The sequence below is a fragment of the Symsagittifera roscoffensis genome, chromosome 8 (assembly GCF_963678635.1).
Source record: "Symsagittifera roscoffensis chromosome 8, txSymRosc1.1, whole genome shotgun sequence".
Lineage (NCBI taxonomy): Eukaryota > Metazoa > Xenacoelomorpha > Acoela > Convolutidae > Symsagittifera > Symsagittifera roscoffensis.
The window spans coordinates 4,816,114-4,833,913 of NC_087069.1; the positions used below are offsets into that span (position 1 = coordinate 4,816,114).

General features: G+C 35.9%; 1 protein-coding gene across 1 annotated transcript in view; it reads left to right on the plus strand.

Annotated features, from left to right (window-relative positions):
- LOC134853424 (dipeptidyl peptidase 9-like) overlaps window positions 1–17,800 on the plus strand; it is a 31,845-nt gene that overhangs the window by 8,941 nt on the left and 5,104 nt on the right. Inside the window, exons 2-15 of the mRNA XM_063869422.1 lie at window positions 54–307; window positions 1,141–1,348; window positions 3,627–3,832; window positions 4,586–4,850; window positions 5,165–5,416; window positions 8,813–8,945; window positions 10,360–10,520; window positions 10,933–11,079; window positions 11,638–11,714; window positions 12,022–12,332; window positions 13,329–13,530; window positions 15,432–15,574; window positions 15,867–16,095; window positions 16,531–16,734. Of these exons, the coding sequence (XP_063725492.1) occupies window positions 54–307; window positions 1,141–1,348; window positions 3,627–3,832; window positions 4,586–4,850; window positions 5,165–5,416; window positions 8,813–8,945; window positions 10,360–10,520; window positions 10,933–11,079; window positions 11,638–11,714; window positions 12,022–12,332; window positions 13,329–13,530; window positions 15,432–15,574; window positions 15,867–16,095; window positions 16,531–16,734 (2,792 nt within the window). The remainder of the gene's footprint in view (window positions 1–53; window positions 308–1,140; window positions 1,349–3,626; window positions 3,833–4,585; window positions 4,851–5,164; window positions 5,417–8,812; window positions 8,946–10,359; window positions 10,521–10,932; window positions 11,080–11,637; window positions 11,715–12,021; window positions 12,333–13,328; window positions 13,531–15,431; window positions 15,575–15,866; window positions 16,096–16,530; window positions 16,735–17,800) is intronic.

Sequence of the window (17,800 nt, forward strand, 5' to 3'; positions counted from 1 at the left end):
TTTGATAAATTTATTCTTCTGCTTCTTATTTCAATGCTTAAACATGTGTTTAGTACACTTGGAGTCAGTTGAACCAGTTCGTGCGTGACAACCACAACAACTACGCCAGTGTCAACCTCAGAGTTCCCTCATCTCTCACTCTGACAGACACAACCCCCTCCCCGCCCTCTCTTTCCCTACGCAGACTGCAGCCACTTAGTACACTCAAGGGGGCTGTCAAAGGGGCAGGGGGTAATTTGACTGGGAATAGTGGGAGTGGTAAACAGGAAAGGGGAATGGGCGATGGAAACAACAACGAGTCAACCAGGTAAATATTGAGCTGATAAGAAAGATATTCTGTTTGCTAAATTTTGTCTCTTGAGTTTTGCACCTGCCTCATATTTTTCATTTAAAATGTCTTTCACGTAATTTCAAGGCTGCATGCGTGATATAATTTTGTAAGGTACGAAAAAAGAATGTGTTCAGAATCTTTTGTTTGTTCACGCTGCCAAAATCTGTAAATGCGATAAGGAGAAAAATAATTGTAGAAATGGAAAGAAATTTGTTTCTAATGGAGCGGAAACGTTTAAATCAAAACGGATCATGGCTGATAACAAGTAATTGAGGTGTTGGTATAAGTATATGAAAGTTGGGTCCTTGGAAAAATCAAGAATGAAATATTGGTCCAGTCATTTCATTAAAAGTTTGAAATGCAAGCAAAAAACTTCAAGTTTGTTCAGAAGATGAGGGCCAATGAAAATTTCCTAGATTCTTGTTTGTCTCAATTTTTTGCTGTTATATGGCCCAAATTTAGGAAGCTTGCTCTCAAACTATTTCACAAAGAAAAGTGATTTTAAAAATTTGAGGCTTTAACAACATTTTCTCATCTATATTTCAGGGACCAAACTGTCATAATTGTACGTAAGTATTTACAGCCTTGCGGTTTGAAGTAGAGATTGTATATAATGCCAATAATGTTTTAAAGATAATTATATCAACTTTTGGCCCAAATATCAATGAAAAGGATAGTGGCCGTTTAAAATGAAAGTTCTGTCTAGTCTCTTTTTTGGCCGAGGATATAGAAAAGGAACCATATATTAAATCATTTAGTTTATGACCATACTTTCTTTGATCAATCACGTTTCTGAAATTTGTTCACAGGTCTAAAGAAGGAGCATCCGGGGGTTCCATACCAATGTCTACTTCAGCCCCCACCCCAACCACCCCCTCCAACAGGGCCTTCCACTTCAACCTGGATGAGCACTCGAGGGGAGGGGAGGAGGGATGGAATCCTATTCTGGGCACATACCTCACAGCCACAGGCGAACACTGCTACGATCACAGCAGGACCAATCCAGACCTCATTAAGGTATATTATTCATTGTAGTCGAAGATTTAATTCAAGATTAGTACTGGAATCTAGTACTGGCATCTGTCTTTCAGTCGTCATGCTGGTTCCCCGACACAGACAATTATCCACGTTCGTTGCTTGAGGGCAAATAATATATCTGTATAAAAAATTTAAGAAGAATTGTGGATATTGAAATCAGCGGCGTCTTGAAGCAATTGGCAAGCAGTATAAAATTCAAGAGCAAGACTTTTTCTCTTTAAACAACTTTTATTTGTAAGAAAATGGTGACTGATTGAACTTCTTTACTGGCTTTTAAGAAAAATTCAATGAACAACCCAGATATCAGCATCCGAGTTGTAGATCATTTTTTGTGGCAAGTTTTCAGTTTGAAGTTTTTAGTTTCGGCCACCTAAATTTGTTCGGATTAATTGGCAGCTTTTCTGGCGAAGATAACAGTTTTACCGATAGATATGCCAGCTTTGTTTTTCTCTTTGTCTATGCGTACAATATTCCTGAAAAGTCCAATTTTAAACAAGGATAGCCGGTTACTGTGCAAGTAGCACAGAATATTCCGATCATAGTCTTTAAAAACTACCTAAGTTTTTTTCCAAATTCGTGTAGGTTTTTCTGACGTAACACTATAATTTAGGCATATTCGACAGTCATAGTAATATAGGCAATTTTACAAAAATTGTTGTACAACCTTGACTAGAAAAACAAAAAAATCAATATTGTTTTGAACGTGTTTGATTCCCAAAAAGGCGCTAAAAAACTCTAAAAACTAATTTTACTTGCCTAAAACTAAGATTTCAGATCCTAAATTAAACATACATAAGCAGTTGTAAGCCTGTTCTCTCGCTTTTTTCCTCAAAATTGAGTTAAAAACGAAAACTTTTAAACCAGATGTTCTCGATACTGAAAAAAATTTTGAAATTTTTTTAAATTTCGTTTAAATTACGATTAAAAGAACTTCAATTTGGTATATCACTCGACCCATTCCAATAATTATTTGTGTTACCTGATTTTGCGTAGAAAATAAAAAAGTAAAAAAGCCTAACAACCATATTTTGCCTCACAGTTATTACTAAGCGTTATTTTGATGCCATATTTTAAAAAGAAAATTCTAGTGATAGCCTGACGAAAATGATTATACATGTGATTAGCAAACGTTATCAATTGGGAATATAGAGTTTTTTCACGTTAATCATTTGTCCAACAGAATCACTGAATTATTTGATGACTTGATATATGCTTTTTGAAATGAAGTTTGTAGGTTTTTCTTTAAAAATTGTGACATCCGGTTTTAGGGCGATTTTTTGTTGTGTCTTTTCTGCCTGCTCTCATCGCAAGAAAGAGCAATGTACCAATTTTTTTTATCAAGTTTTTACATTTACCCTGATCAAATCAGATGAAATCTTTTTTCATCTGATTGCAAATTTAAAAAAAAAAGATTTTTCCTGTTTTCTTACAAATAATTGATTCGCCTAGTTTGTTTATTACCTCTGCGATATGCATGGGTGTTGCAATCGGGCACTAGACTCTTATCAGCGCACCGTGTGTCTGCTCACGAACTGTCGGCTTTTTTGCAGCTTTGAAAATTATGTTTTGATGCTTATGTATCATTCAATTGTCTTTTTGGCATATAAAAGGATTTTTTTTCCAGACTAAGTCAAGACAAATGTGGGAAATACGAAATCAAGACAAATGTTTATGGTAGATATGTTTTTTTAAAAGGATTTCCTTCTTCGGCTTTCATTTTTTCTCGGCTATTTTGTCATGCTATGTATGTGTTGTGTCCCAGGTAGTGCGAGCTACGCTTCATTTCTGTATGCAAAATTTCTATTTTTGAAAGAGGTGGTTGTTCAGTTCCATCTGAAAGTAATGATAGTCGTTCCTTTTTCTATCTCAAGTCGTGCAAGGCTCTGCTTTGCCTCTGTGTCAAATGTGCGTTTATGAACCTTATGTGTGTTAGAGAAGGACTGGATTGTGCTTCCTCTTGGAGTACTTTGAAGTTTTTGAAAGTCACAGTAAAAATATTATTTTTGCTATGTTTTCTTAATCATTAGTGATGCGAAGCTGCTCCTCGCCTCTGTGAAAAAGTGTCAATCATAGAATATTCTATGATTCTAAGTAATTGAACATGATAGATAAATTTTGTTCAAAACGCAGTCAATCTTTTTTTTACCGCCGGTTTCCTTGGGTTAACTGACAAGTTACCAACTGTCTTTTGACCATGTATTATATCATAGTTATCTCTCCCAATGATTAGCTTCATCCAATAAGTTTTTCTCTCTAGCACTACGAGAGCGATGAGCGTCTGTACTACCTGGGCTACAACAGGGAAGACAGTAGTAGGGAGCAGACAGTGCAGTTTATTGATCTGCCCAGCAGTCGCACAATAGAAGACTGGTCCACCCTCCACTCTCCCCCCTGTCAACAGCCCAAGTGTCTCCTCCTGCCATGGATGGACGGAACTGCCACTTCCACTGCATCTAATGCACAGTTAGTTTTTTATTTCGCCTGCGATTAGTTTAATTTATTTTCGCAATAATAATAAATGACAACCCAAAATCAGAAATCAAAGTTTTTAGATATTTTTCAAAGAAGAAATTATTTATTACAGGGGCGGATCTAGGATTTTCTCGAGGGGGGTGCTGATTTTCAAACAATTTCGAAAATTTTGTCGACCTTTTTTCTAGGTCGACCAAATTGCTTTTCCGAGCTCTCCCAAAGCACTAAAAAGACCTTGTTTTGACAAATTTTTCTGCACCACTGGCAACAAAAAAAAACAGGCGAAAAAAGTCATTTTTAGGTACTTTTTGGAAAATGTTGACCAAAAAATAAACGTTTTTTCGGCGAGCCTTTCTCCCTCAAAATTATTAATTATTGGCGCCTTTAGAAAAATTTTTGGGTACTTCAGCCGAAATGAATAATTCAAATTAGCACAAAGGGGGACTCTTTGGGTATGCTGGGGGTCGAAGCTCTGGGGGAGGGGGAGGGGGGTTGCGTCCGCCCATGATTAATTATCACTGAAAAGTTTTTTAACTGACCTTTTTTTTATCCGCTGTGACATAGTAGCAAAGAGTTTTCAATCTTGAAGTGAAATTTTAAATAGCATTTTGATCTCCAAAATTGGGCGCCGTGTGACGTTTTGTTAAAAATGTGGTCAGGTTATCAAAAACAACATTTTTTGAATCATTTTGCTATTTACCTAATTTTGCAACCTACTGTCAAATATTAATAATATTATTTAAGCTGCAACAGTCGCTCATCACCCAAGTCACGTGGGTTCAGTGGGGTAAACAACAATAACAACAACAGGAACAATTCTAACAACAGTTGCGCAAACAGCACTACTAGTAGTAACAAGTACAGTGGCGCATCGTCGGGTGGGGGGAGTCAGCAGCAGTTGCCGAGGGAAGAGCAGTTGTTGCGGGAGAGGAAAAGACTGCCTTCGATGGGCATTAGTCACTTCCACACTGATCCAAAGTGTGAAACTATCGTTTTCATCAATGCAAAGGTTAGCAAAAGTTAGCTTATTGACATAAATATGAAGAATAGCTTTCATTGATTAAGGCTAAAAAGCAATCGAAAGTATATAATTCTTACTAGCGCAAAAATGACTTTGTAATCTTTGGGAAAGCAGAATTGCTTCGGGTGACATAAAGCATTTCGATCATATTTTATCATCATTGGAAAACAATCATTTCTGCTTCAATAAATTCAAAATTTTAAAATATGCTTTTCATTTCTGACCATTCAACAAAAAATCAGCTTTGTCAAAAAATCAAGTGTTTTCTACTCAATGCATTTTGTTATAATTTTTCCTTGCAGGCTCTCTACTACTGCAAACCAAGAGTGCGCGAAGGTCTCAGTCCCACCCTCAACTCATTCACCCGCTCCGCTTCTTCCCCCCACTCCCCTTCCTCCTCCTACTCCCCCTCTCACCCCAGCGTGTGTCCCTCCAACCCAGACCTGATCGCATTCATATGCCACAAGGATATCTACGTGTTGAACACAAAGTGTCAAGGACAGGCTGTGGAGACAAGGCTGACGTTCACGTACAAGCCGCCTGAGACACCAAAGGTTAGACTATTTTTGGATTTTTTGAACTCATAAATACTACGAAATTCTGTGTTAATGACCGAAATGGGTAGTGAGCTAATTAAGTCGAGTATGTTTTTTTTTGTTTTAATTGTTCAGAAAGTTCTTGAAATTTGTTCACATCGAAAAATTTGTTATCCGATTTTTTTTTCAAGTTCGCGCTCTACTTAATTTTTAAAATGGAAGGAAAGTTTTCCTGTTGGATGTTGTGTATGTGAAAAAAAAACATTTTCAGCTGTCTGAGAAAAACTTCCATTGGAAATCTGCGCGTTTTTGCTGTGGAAACAAGCTTTTTCATGCTTATTATTTTGTGAAATAAAGCTTTTTTGACGCCTGTTATCTTAAATGATAAATTTTATCATGTTTCAGTGTGAATTTTTGTTACAATGGCATGACGAATTAACACTATGGCTTAAGTTGTGCCTTTTCTTTCCGTTACGTTTTGACTATTTCAAAGAAAGCTCGTGGGAGTTGGTCAAGCGTGATATCATGTTAAAGGCCTTTTGATCTGGTTTCAAATTGCAAAATTAAGTCGAAAGTGTCCCGGTGTCGAGAAAAATGTGTCTGTATTTTTTCAGAACAAATTTACGAAATTTCTGATACTCAACTTAAATCTGATGAAACACAAGTGATGCTATAATATTAACAATATTTTAAAAATACTTATTTGTTCAGGAAAAAGTCAAAAATTTGTTCACACTCAGTTTTGATTTTTTTTGCTTTTTGATTTGTGATTTCTTTTTAAATTCAATGATTTTCCATTTTTAAAAGGAAGGTTAACTTCACTATCGAACAGCAAAAGTGTAAAGGTCATGAAAAACGTGATCGATTTCTAATTTCGAAAATGGAAATTAATTATCAGATTTCCCAGCGAAATGAAAGTTTTGCCTATCGATCCAGGTTTCTCAAATTGGGCTATTTTTAACAAGAAAGTGTCCATCATAAATTGTTCTACAAATCCAAAGAGCTTCAACGCCATCTATTTATTTCTTCGAAATTCAAAAGTTGAAGGTTTTTGGAAAAACAAGTCAGTATTATTTCAGTTTCCTTGCGTTGATTACCGTTTTCCAACTGTCAGTTGGCTATGTTTTAGGTTTTTGAACCTATTACCTGTTTCACTTCTTTAAACATTTTTCAATTGCCCCGTTTTTAGAAAATCCTTATTGTTATATTTGTTTTCTCGCATCTTTGTCGTCAGAGCGTTTCGTGTTTCATGCTCAGCATCCAGCTATCTTGTTTATAAAAACGAGCTTGCGAGCGGAATATGTTCGTACGAACCTTCTTTTTTCTAAAATAACTCGCAAAAAAGTATTCATTAAAAGTGTTCACTTATTTGTTGGCACTTTTGCTATAATCACGATCTGCAGCATTGGAAAATTCGTGGCTTTATTTGTGGCTAGTGTTTTTGATTTATGAAGTGTCCGTGGCTGAATGGTTAGTGCGTGAGACTCAGAGTGTTTTGGTCTCCATTTGGTTAGTTACCAAGCAATACATTAAAAGATGCGGCAGTCATTAGATCTGCAATATTTTGACGACCAAATAATTTAGTGGCCTGATTATCTTGTTTCAAGAACATCGAATCTATTTGTACTCCAGCAAACGAGTTCACTTTCTTTCTACTCTGAGGGTATTAATACATTCGATTGTAATTTTTCCGATTTTTAAAGAAAGTAACGGATTATTCGATCAACTCAGAAAGCATTCCTAACTCGATTGATCCAAGTTATTTGGCCTTTACACGAGCGGAGCGTAGTGTGATAGTACGATGATCCTTTTTTGCAACCCAAGTCGCAAATAAAACTGCTACTTTTGGAGGTAATTTTGAATCTGTAGGCTGTATTAACCTAATAGTGCTGTGGGATTTGACATTTGTTTAGTAATAAAATAACACAGTTGATGCTTTTTTAATCTATCTATTGATTCGAAAAAAAACTATTTGTTGCATACATTAGTATATTAAAGCCCATTTTTATCCAACTCAATTTTTTTCAACTCGATTCTCTAGCGAGATTTTTGAAATGCATAAGTTATACGCAATTTGGTTTATTACATTCTAATTTATTACATGCAAAGTTAGTGTTGTTGCCTTCAGCTTATTACAATCCAAATTGTTACTTGCCAAGTTTGAGTTATTGTGCGTTTTAAAGCGCCTGCATTTTTGCCTGAATCTATTTAATTGCTCAGATTTTTTTTTTATCTCAAATGCTTTTGGTCAAAGTGTGTTGTGAATACACATGCTGACACGCTGAACTAATATTTTTTGTTCACGAAGTGAAACTTACCATAGCATTCTATTTATTTGATTAAACAAGTTGAGCTTGGAAACCTTTCGAGACAATTTTTGTCGAGTTATAAGTGGAGCTTGTATTGCGAGGTTTCATTTCGAGATTTTGAACAGTTTGAGTTATTTCCGATTTGCTGCCTCTTTAATTGTCGACGATCAGGGTTCAGACACTCATTGGGGTCTTGCATTTTTTGGTAAAAATTCTGAACATTTTAATCACTATTTCCGATTCGTGTACTTATTTCATATTTTAAATTAGAAGAGTCCATGAACTCTGGCAAAGTACTTTCGCAGTTTTGTGTGACTCCTAATGTGAATGTTTTGCCCATATCAGTGTGTCGCTTACTGTTGACGAACCATTTTTTTACCCAGAACGCATATAATAATTTCATTTTTGGAGGGATGCAATGATTTCATTATGTTCTGCCTAGTATTGCTGTAAATCGCGCTGAATGTTTTCAAAGATTCACACTCAAATTTGATTTTTGCCGTTTGATTTTTGATTTTTTTTCTAAGGCTCAAATTTATTTGCGAAAAGGAAGGAAAATGTCGCTCTCCATTTAATAAGTTCAAATGGCGCGAAAAAACTTGAATGAATTTTTGTTTCGAAATTGATTTTAATATTGAACTTTCTTTGCGGAGTTTTTAAAACATACCGATTGATCCATTTTTCTCTAATTGGGTTAGTTTTCTTAAATAAAAAGTGGTTAACATAAAATATTCTTGAAATAGAAAAGAATTAACGTGATATAACAATGCAGTTCCCTTTTTCTTAAAAGTTGCACACCTTTCTTTTGCCTGTATCTTACTTGGCTTAGGTATTTTCTGATTATGAACTTTTTGCTATTTTTTCACTTGTGTTTGCGAAGTGTTGCTTGATCTTTCGTCATTAAATTAATTTTGGTTTCAACCAGCTGGAACAAAAAAGAAATTCAAAGGTTACTATACGGGATCAATTGCCCAACTACTTAATGGTTTTTGCTCATATTACATAATGCTTGATCTTTAGAAAAAACTGTTAATTTTGAATTGCTCAACTGCTTTTCTACTCACATTACAAAATGCCTGATGTTAAAAAAACCGTTATTTTTCAGGTGTTCACTTTTCTACATGGGGGATGGGGCAGCAGTGGCAGTAACAGCAACAGTAATGCTGCCACTCCTCTAAGTGCGTCATCAGGCAGTGGTGGAGACAGATGGAAGGCAGATGGAAAAGGAGGAGCATCCGGTAGTTATCTAGTGCTTTGTTACAGTTATTAGTGCTTAATGTAGTTGACTTTTCTTCTTACGTCAAATTTGCTCGCCAAAACATGTAGTTGACCTGTCACCTTACGTCAAAACATGGCTCCAAGAGTCAACTTTCTTAGTTCTGGTTTGTTTTGAGCGTGTCTATATCAAAGAGATGACAAATGTTTTATCACAGTGACTTTTGATTTACAAAGATTGGGAAAATGTAGTTGCTTGTGCAACACTTAGTTTCAAAGTTTCGTCGCTTGAATGGTCTGATTTTGATTAGAAACACTTTAAACTGATTTACGATTTGTAAACTGATGGTCCGTATGGAGTAACTTATTTCAAACGTATTCAAATTATTCAACATTTTTTTTTGTTTATAAGGTTCTCAAAGAAAAAATATTTTGGGAGTCGATTGATTAATGGAGACAAGCTTGCTAGTAGTATTGAACGCGTAGGGTACCATGTACAATGATTTTCTTTTCTGGTTTAGTTTCTCTGCACCGAATGCCATATGTGACCAAAATGTGCCATAGTTGAAAACCTCATTCATATTTTAACTTCAATCTGTGTACTAGAGAGAAAATTTAAGATGAATTTTTAAATACGAGAAAACGACCTAAAATTTTTGATTTAAAATCAAAAATATTTTTAAAACCATTTGTAGTTTTCAACTTTTCGTAAGAAAAAGCAGATCAAACAGTTCCGAAAGGAACAAATGGCGAAATTGTTTGCGAAAGGAACAAATGGCTCAAAAATTAAGCTTAAAAAATTCTTAGTGACCAAAGTATTCTTTGTTTCGTCAATTTGTAATGAATACGAGCTCGGTGAAATTTTGAATAGCAATTCCCATGGGTTCCTTCTGTTTTACCTAAATTATTTGAAATTTTCCTCGCGTTTCAAATTTCATCTTATTTCTCTCGTTAACTTAAATACACCTCAGTGTAATCTTTATTTATCATTAGATTTTTAAATCCTTGTAAATGCTGACTAGAAGTGAGAAATTTGATACAAGTTAATAAATTGCATTCGTTTCGAAGGAAAAAGAAACAAAATGATGAAAGAATTAAAATGAAACGAAACATCAAGACCCACTTAGCAAATTATAGCCTCTACAAAATGCAAATTATCAGCGTGAAAATACTGTCACTAGTTTTTCTTGCATTTTTTGTTTTATTAGGCTGGAGGGGCTATAACTAAAACAAAAAGAAAATGCTAATCAGGATATTGCAATAGGGCAGGAAATAGTTAACAAGGTACAAAGTTCGTATATGCTTAACTGTTCAATTCTCTCTTTATAAGGGGGGGGGGGGGAGGATTCGTTACAAGGTACCATTTGGGGGAGAGTTAACAAGATCCGCCAATCATTCTAAAATATTTATTTAACTTAGTTTGTTTTTGCTTCCCAGGTGGTTCTTCCTGTTCGGGCACAGTGAGTGCGGGTGTTCCTTGTTTCGTGTCGATGGAAGAGTTCAACAGATACGATGGGTTCTGGTGGCAGCCAACCAGTCAATGCTACACAGAGCAGGATGGGTCCATCTGTGAATTGTACAGGATCATGTATGAGGAGGTTTGTATCTAATGGGACTTGTCAAAAAGTTTCCTTTAATCAGTAGAGTCGTCTTTTTCTAACTGAGTAATACTGATAATAATAATAAATTGTTATTGACTGACAATAGCCTTCCTAAACCAGTTTTTGCTCAGATTGCGTTTGAATCCCGTTGACTTTAAGAAAGAAAGAAAGAAACAATCTTGTTCTCGAAGTTTCTCTTTTTTTAGACTTATTTAACGTAATTGTTAGAGCTTTTTTTTTGTTTTTCGCTTTTGCTTGCAAAGTACAGCTTCGCTTCTGAAGCGAAAAGTTATGTTAGTTATATAAGCCCACAACAGTTTTCTTCGGCTCTTGAAGTAATTTACCTATTTTCTATTCTGACCAATCATTTTTCTATAACTGCAAATTGTCTATGTTTTTGCAATTGCAGGTGGACGAGTCAATGGTGGACGTGATCAAGATCCAGAACCCACTGAACAACAGGTGTGAGAAATACAGGTACCCCAAGGCAGGAACCCGCAACGCCACCTCCGCCCTCAGACTCCTCACTCTCTCACTCAACCACACTAGCGGACAGGTAAATAAATAGAAGGAAAAAAACGAACAAGACGGTTTTTATTCTTCAGACGCATTCAAAAATGATAGTAAAACAAATTCTATCCCGCATGTTGTTTTTTTTTGCTGAAAGACTTCTTAGTTCTTTGTGAGTGTTGGGGAAAAAAACAATTTACGAAATAATTGGAGTTTCTCGGAGTCAATCGAAACTTCGGCTATTCTCCGAGATTCCAAGTGCTTCATATTAGTGAAGGCAGACCTTGGAAGATAGTAGTTGGTGCCTGGATTGATGTGCGTGAATCAAGGTCAAAACAGTTCTGGTGTAAGAAGTAGTTGTGATAGGGAGTGAGGTCTGTATTTAGACTGTATTCATACTCGTCAGTAAGCAGACAATTACCATATTAACCAATCAGAATCGAGATGAGAAAGCAAACATCAGAAATAAATAATTATTCATTTCTTTCTTGTCTCGATTCTGATTGGTTAATACAGTATTTGACTAAATACTGCCGAGTCTGAATACGCGGTTGTCTAAATACTGCTACGTAACCTTATGATAGATAGTGATGATCTGTTTCAGGTGGTGTTGTTGAGCGACTGTGGTCTGGGAGAGAACCAAATAGAAGCATGCGTGCCACTAGCAGAGTACCTCACAAGGTTAACTAATGTTGAGCTATGTAACCATTTGAATATTCAAAAAATATTAAGTTACAGAATTGAATTAGTCTAAGAATTCATTTTACCTAATTTTTTCATTTCCGTTTTATTCAGCTATAATGCTGAAATGAGCCATTTGTAATTAGGTTCAATAGTAAATATATGATGAACTGATGTGTTTTTTTTTATCTTGAACCGGCACGGAACTTTTTGAGTTTTTTGCAGAATATTTGATTGTTGCGATTTTTTTTAAATAAAAATTAAAAATAAATAAAAAATTGTGAACAATATTTCACCTTTTGTCCAGGTGTGGCTGGTGTAGTTCTGGAGACTACTTCTGGTCGCAGTGGCTGTCACGTGACCAGAAGAGACTCTTCATAGTTCTCACTTCAGTCAGTGCATTTAATACATCCTCGTCCGCAGACTCCTTGAATCTATTCAACGCACAAGGTACCCAGGGAGGAATGGGGTTAGAAAAGGAGTACAGTGGTAGTACTAGTAAACAACAGGCAGTAAATAACAACAACAATAACAACAATGTGAGTGGCGGTTGTGGTGGAACTAGGAAAATCAGCGATGGCCTGGAGTTCCTCGATTGTACATTTAATCCTCAAAAAGGTCAGTTCAAAAATAGTTTATATGAAATAAACGGAAAAAAATCTCTCTATTTTTTTTTCGTCTCTTTCTCGAAAAGTTAATTTAGTTGAAAAACGTTGAAGGTCATTGTTTCGCGATTACTTCTTTAAAGTTTTATGCGGAATTTTTTTTTTAATGACAGGATCTCACCATGTGATTGAAACTCATCTCTTATTCATTGGTTTAATCTTTTAATTAAGAGTCGTTGAACGTACTTAGCCCTTGAATTTGTGAAGCCGTTGAAGCCCTTCCGTAGAGTCGTTGAAGCCCTTGCCTCTGAGGTTAATTGTATTCTTCCGTCCAAAGTTGAACCCTCAGAAAAATCTTTCTCCAGAATTGCCCGCTGTAAGCTTTCCTAACGACGATCCGGCTATAGCCGCCTTTTAAACACTAACCTATCCCGACAAGATAGCTCCCCTTCCCCTTTATGCTCAACGTGCTCCCTCGCACCACAAACTACATGCCATTTTTTCAACTGTCCCCAAAACCCCCTCCATACTTACCCCTGCAGGCCTGTGGCTTCTGCCTGTGGATGCTGCTAAGTTTCTAGACCTGTAGATGGACGAGCCCAACTCGACCTCGGGCTAAAGCAACAACAAAAATATTATAGACTTCGAGTGTTAAAAGTATATTTTAATTCTCAGTTTACCCAGCGAATTGAATTTTTTTAAATTCAGTTTTGTCAGATCTAACATTATCAAAAAAAAGTGTCAATCAAAATTGGTTTCCGAAATTAAAAGAGCCTTAAGGGCATTTTTTTCTTGAAATTTCGAACGTTGAATTTTTTCAAAAAACACGTCATTTTGTTATCTGTTTACTTGCGTTCATTGACTCTTTTCCAACTGTCTGTTGGCTCTGTTTATAAGTTTAGAGCAATTGTTTGAACGCAATTTCCTACAGTTCCTGAACAGTAAAATTCATTCTGCCCGCCAAAAATAACAGTAATTTCAAACAACGAAAAGTTTAATCTGTTTTTAGAGACTCCATCTGACCAGTCAATATCTCCTGATTTACACACTGTGCTATCCAGATTGAACAACAAACCAGTTCTAGTCCAGAAGATCTACGAGGAGACTAGTAACTACTGGATTAATGCGCACGATATAATGCATGTGGTCCAATCGGAGTCCAATGATGATGTGATCACCTTCATATTTGCCAGTCAGCAGACCAAGTTCAGGTGAGTCAAAATTAGCGGGTGTGGCGACTTGCATGCGCAATTAAAATATTTGATCACTTTGATGCGGCATGCATCAGTTTCAAATTTAGTTGTAAATGTGAGAAAACAAACTCAGTTAGAATTGCGCTAATAGCCGCATGCTAAGCGGCACGCATGCCAGTAGACAGGTCCCCAAAAATTATACTACAAGTTCCAGCTTTGTTTACTTGTTCAAGCTGAACTGTTATATTACAATTTAGAACATCAAAAGTCATCTCGACTAGGCTTTCGACAATTTGATTTTAGAGAAAATCAAAGGGAGAAACTAGAAACGAGTCACTTTTATGTATTGATTCCAGCAAAGCGCTGTGAACGCTGTATTTTGGGTTTCAATATAGTGAATATACATGTATATCAAAACAAGCTGTAAAATCGTGCTTGATTCTGGGCTTTCTTTTTTCTAAATAAAAGCAAGGTCAAATAAGGTAACGTGTTTTATTTTGTTCTTAACACTTTTATTTTAATCCGCCCCGACCTCATTAACAAATTTTAACCCGATGAGAGAGCAGAGCGCCAGAATAATAAATAGCTATTCGATGAGAACATTATGCTGATTTTATTGTTTTTACAGTCTATATTGGTGTCAAAGGTAGACATTTTTAGGGCTGCTCGGCGTGGCCAAAAAGATGTCATAAAATAATAAGGAGAGGCGGTTGCTGTACCGACCATGTTCATCAAACTTTTTTTTTACTTTTCTTCGAATAAGAGTCGTATTTAAGAGTAATGAACGTACTGAAGACTCTTATATAGGTCTTGCTGATTTTTTCAGGAAAAGTCTTAAAATATTGATGCACTTAGGTATAATGCACTTTTTGAGTTCAATTGAAATTCTTCTGCTGAAAGTGACGTAAATAGCACTCTCCCAATACGAACGGGGAAATGGCGCAAAAAACGTGAACGATTTCTAGTTTCAAAAGTGGAATTTATTTTTAAGATTTCCCAGCGGAGTAAAAACTTTACCTATTGATCCAGTTTTCTCAAGATGAGTTCATGTTATCAAAAAAACGCCAATCATAAATTGTTCTAGAAATTCAAAGAGCTTAAAGGGCATGTAATTTTTTCTTCGAAATTCAACGTATTAATTTTTCGTGGTTAACGGAAGAATTTTTGCACAATTAAGCTATATCGTATATTGCAATGCTTATGAAAAATAAAGGGCATCTATTTTTTTTTAAGAAAGTCAGTATTTTTTATGTTAACGTGCGTTCATTACTCTTTTCCAATCTTCGATTGGCTTTGTTTATTGGGCGGTGTGATTCGAGACCTGTACGATCGCATAGAAAATTAGTAAATTAGGCATGATTGTCAACATTTGCCTAAAAAAATAAATATTGAACAAAAAGGAACAAAAAAATTTTAAAAAGTTTTCCTTATTTTTTGCACAATAATTTTGATATTTTTTGAACACCACGTGACCAAATAAGCACTAAATGAAACAATCAAAACAAGTTTTTTCTATAGTAAAGTCCTAAAAAATTAAATTTCCATTTAACGAGCGTTACTCGATCGCGTTACTCGCTCGAAATTTGACTGAGTCTCAAACATTTAAAATCCGTTTTTTTTTTCGATACTGGGACAATTTTTTGAGAATTTTATAATGTCGTTCGAGTCTTCACGACTGAAGGGCTTTAATATGAATTATCATTTGACCCATTCAGAAGATTATTTGCGTGGTACCTAATTTTGCAAGGAAAACAAAAAAAGGAATCTGAAACACAGTTACTCCCCATTTTCAATGGTCGGAACAATAACAAAGAGGTACCTTTTAAAAAGTTAAGGAACCAGAATTAAAGGATACTGTCGAATCCTCCGACACCCTCGTCACGCTTCTGTTTTTTGAACCCATTCTATTCCCTCTGTAGACACCTCTACTACATCCAGACTAGACTGGTGTCACACTCTTCTGCTGGACTGAATGGGGTGAGAATGTCTGGCTGTCATGAGGACGAATTGGAGGACTTATGTCTGGTCCATCCAGTCACCACTGGAGAGTGGGAGGTGCTAGGTGGGTTCCACTTTTAAGTGACAATAATTTGTTGAGTAATTGTTACAGGGGATAGGCCAAATCAGTTTTCCAAGCTTTTTTGCTATGTGAAAGCGGCGTCTTCCGCCTCAATTAAATGTATCACATGCCAGAGATTCCTCCAGAAAAAATGTCCTCCTAGTAATGTCATAAACTAGAAGCTAAATTATCGATTTTCCTAAATTATTACGCTGGTTTGCTCTTTTTACATAGAATAATCCTAAATTATTCCGCTGTTATAATATGTGCCTTTTACGAATTTTGTGCCTTTTAGGTAAAAATATGTGGGTGGATGAGAAACGAGGTCTAGTCTACTTTATGGGTCTGAAAGACACAGAAATAGAGTCGCATCTATACGTCACAAGTTACAAACACCCCAGACTGGGAATATTCAGACTCACAGAACTGGGTTACAGCCACTCTGTGCAGATGAATGCAAGTTGTACTGCATTTGTCGACTGGTTCAGTAGTCTGGACACTCCGCCCGCATTAGTGTACTGCAGGTAGCCGGATCGAATCTCGCTCCTTACTTTTGCTAAGTTTGGTTGCATATTTCTGCCAAGTTTGGTTGCTTCCGAGTTGTTGTTCCGACCATTTAAAATGGAGAGGAACTTTGTATTCGGGTGTTTTAATTTTTTTGGTTTTCCACACAAAAATGGGTCAGCTGGTATATCATTCAAAAGCCTTTTTAGTCGTGATTCGAATGACAGTTTTAAAAAAATCGAAAAAAAAACGCTTTCAATTTTTTGATTTTGGTCTAATTTCGAGCGATTTAAACAAGCGAGCAGGCTTAATATCGAAGGGAAATAGACCTGACCGCAATAAGTCCTTCGCGCATCAGAATAGTCCCCGTTTTTCTAGTATTTATTGCCAAAATCGAACATACAACCCAGTAAATAAAGCGAATTAGTCATTCACGAGCTTATACTTTTTGATAGGTTGAAACCACTCTCAATCAACACTACACATCAGAATGAAACAGAGACAGTTGTAGCAACTGTTGGCGATTCAGAGGATAGCGACAGTTCAATGGAGTTGGGGGAGGAAGAATCTTCTTCTTCTTCTTCTTCTTCTGCTGATGTTGTGACAAGTGTCAAGTGGTTTAAATTATTAGTGGCTGGAGTGGAAAGTGAAGCAAACAGGCATGTATTTATTGTGGCATAGATATTTTTTTTGATCAAATTGATTGAAATTACTGAATGGATGAATTGATTGAAATCACCAACATTGATTGGATAAAATGGTTGAATTGTCCAGAAAATGGTTTGAAAAAGTCTAACTTTCAATAAATTGATGCAACTTAGGGACCTGTCGTGTTTTGGCAGTAAATACAACTTTGGTTGCGTGTATTCAACTTCCGGTTATTTTGTTCGAAGTTTTGAAAGATAAGTTGTAAAAAATGGTCTGTATACTTGGGAAACTATGTATCATTTCGTTTTCTAATACCGAATTCTGATACGCCTTGTCACGAGGGATTATCCCACGAACCTAAATATCAGATAGTTACCCTTGCTATAAACAAGGGTGTTGCAACCGGGTACTAGACTTTTTTTCCCGTAAACAACTTTGTTCACAAGATTTCGCACTGGAAAATTGAACGTGTTTCAATTGCTTCATTGTAAATTCGAAATCAACCAGCTATCCAGGGCATCTGGCGTAGAGGTAACCCACATGCTTGAGACGAGAAAGGCTTGTGGTTTGAATCCGGTCGGGACCTTTTTTGACAACCTTAAATTTTCCGCTTTTTTGGACTATCCTCAGTCTGTTTAAGAGTAATTAACGTAGTGAGTACTCTTATATAGGTCTTGTTGATTTTTTTTGTTTTTTTTTCAGAAAAGTCCTAAAATTTGTTCACGCTCAATTTTGATTTTTCGCGGTTTCACTTGTGACGTTCAGTGCAATTCTATTGTTAAAAGGAAGGCAACTTCTACTATCGAACAGCAAAATTGTAAAGTTTACGCAAAACGTGATCGACTTCAAATTTCAAAAATAGAAATTAATTATCAGATTTCCCATCGAAATGAAAAATTTACACATTGATCCAGTTTTCCCCAAATTGGTGAATTTTAAAAAAGTTTCCATCATAAAATGTTCTACAAATCTAAAGAGCTTTGAGCCCATCTAATTTAATTCTTCGAAAATCAAAAGTTAAGATTTTTCAAAAATAAACAAACCTGTTTTTTTTTTTCAGTTTACTTGCGTTCATAA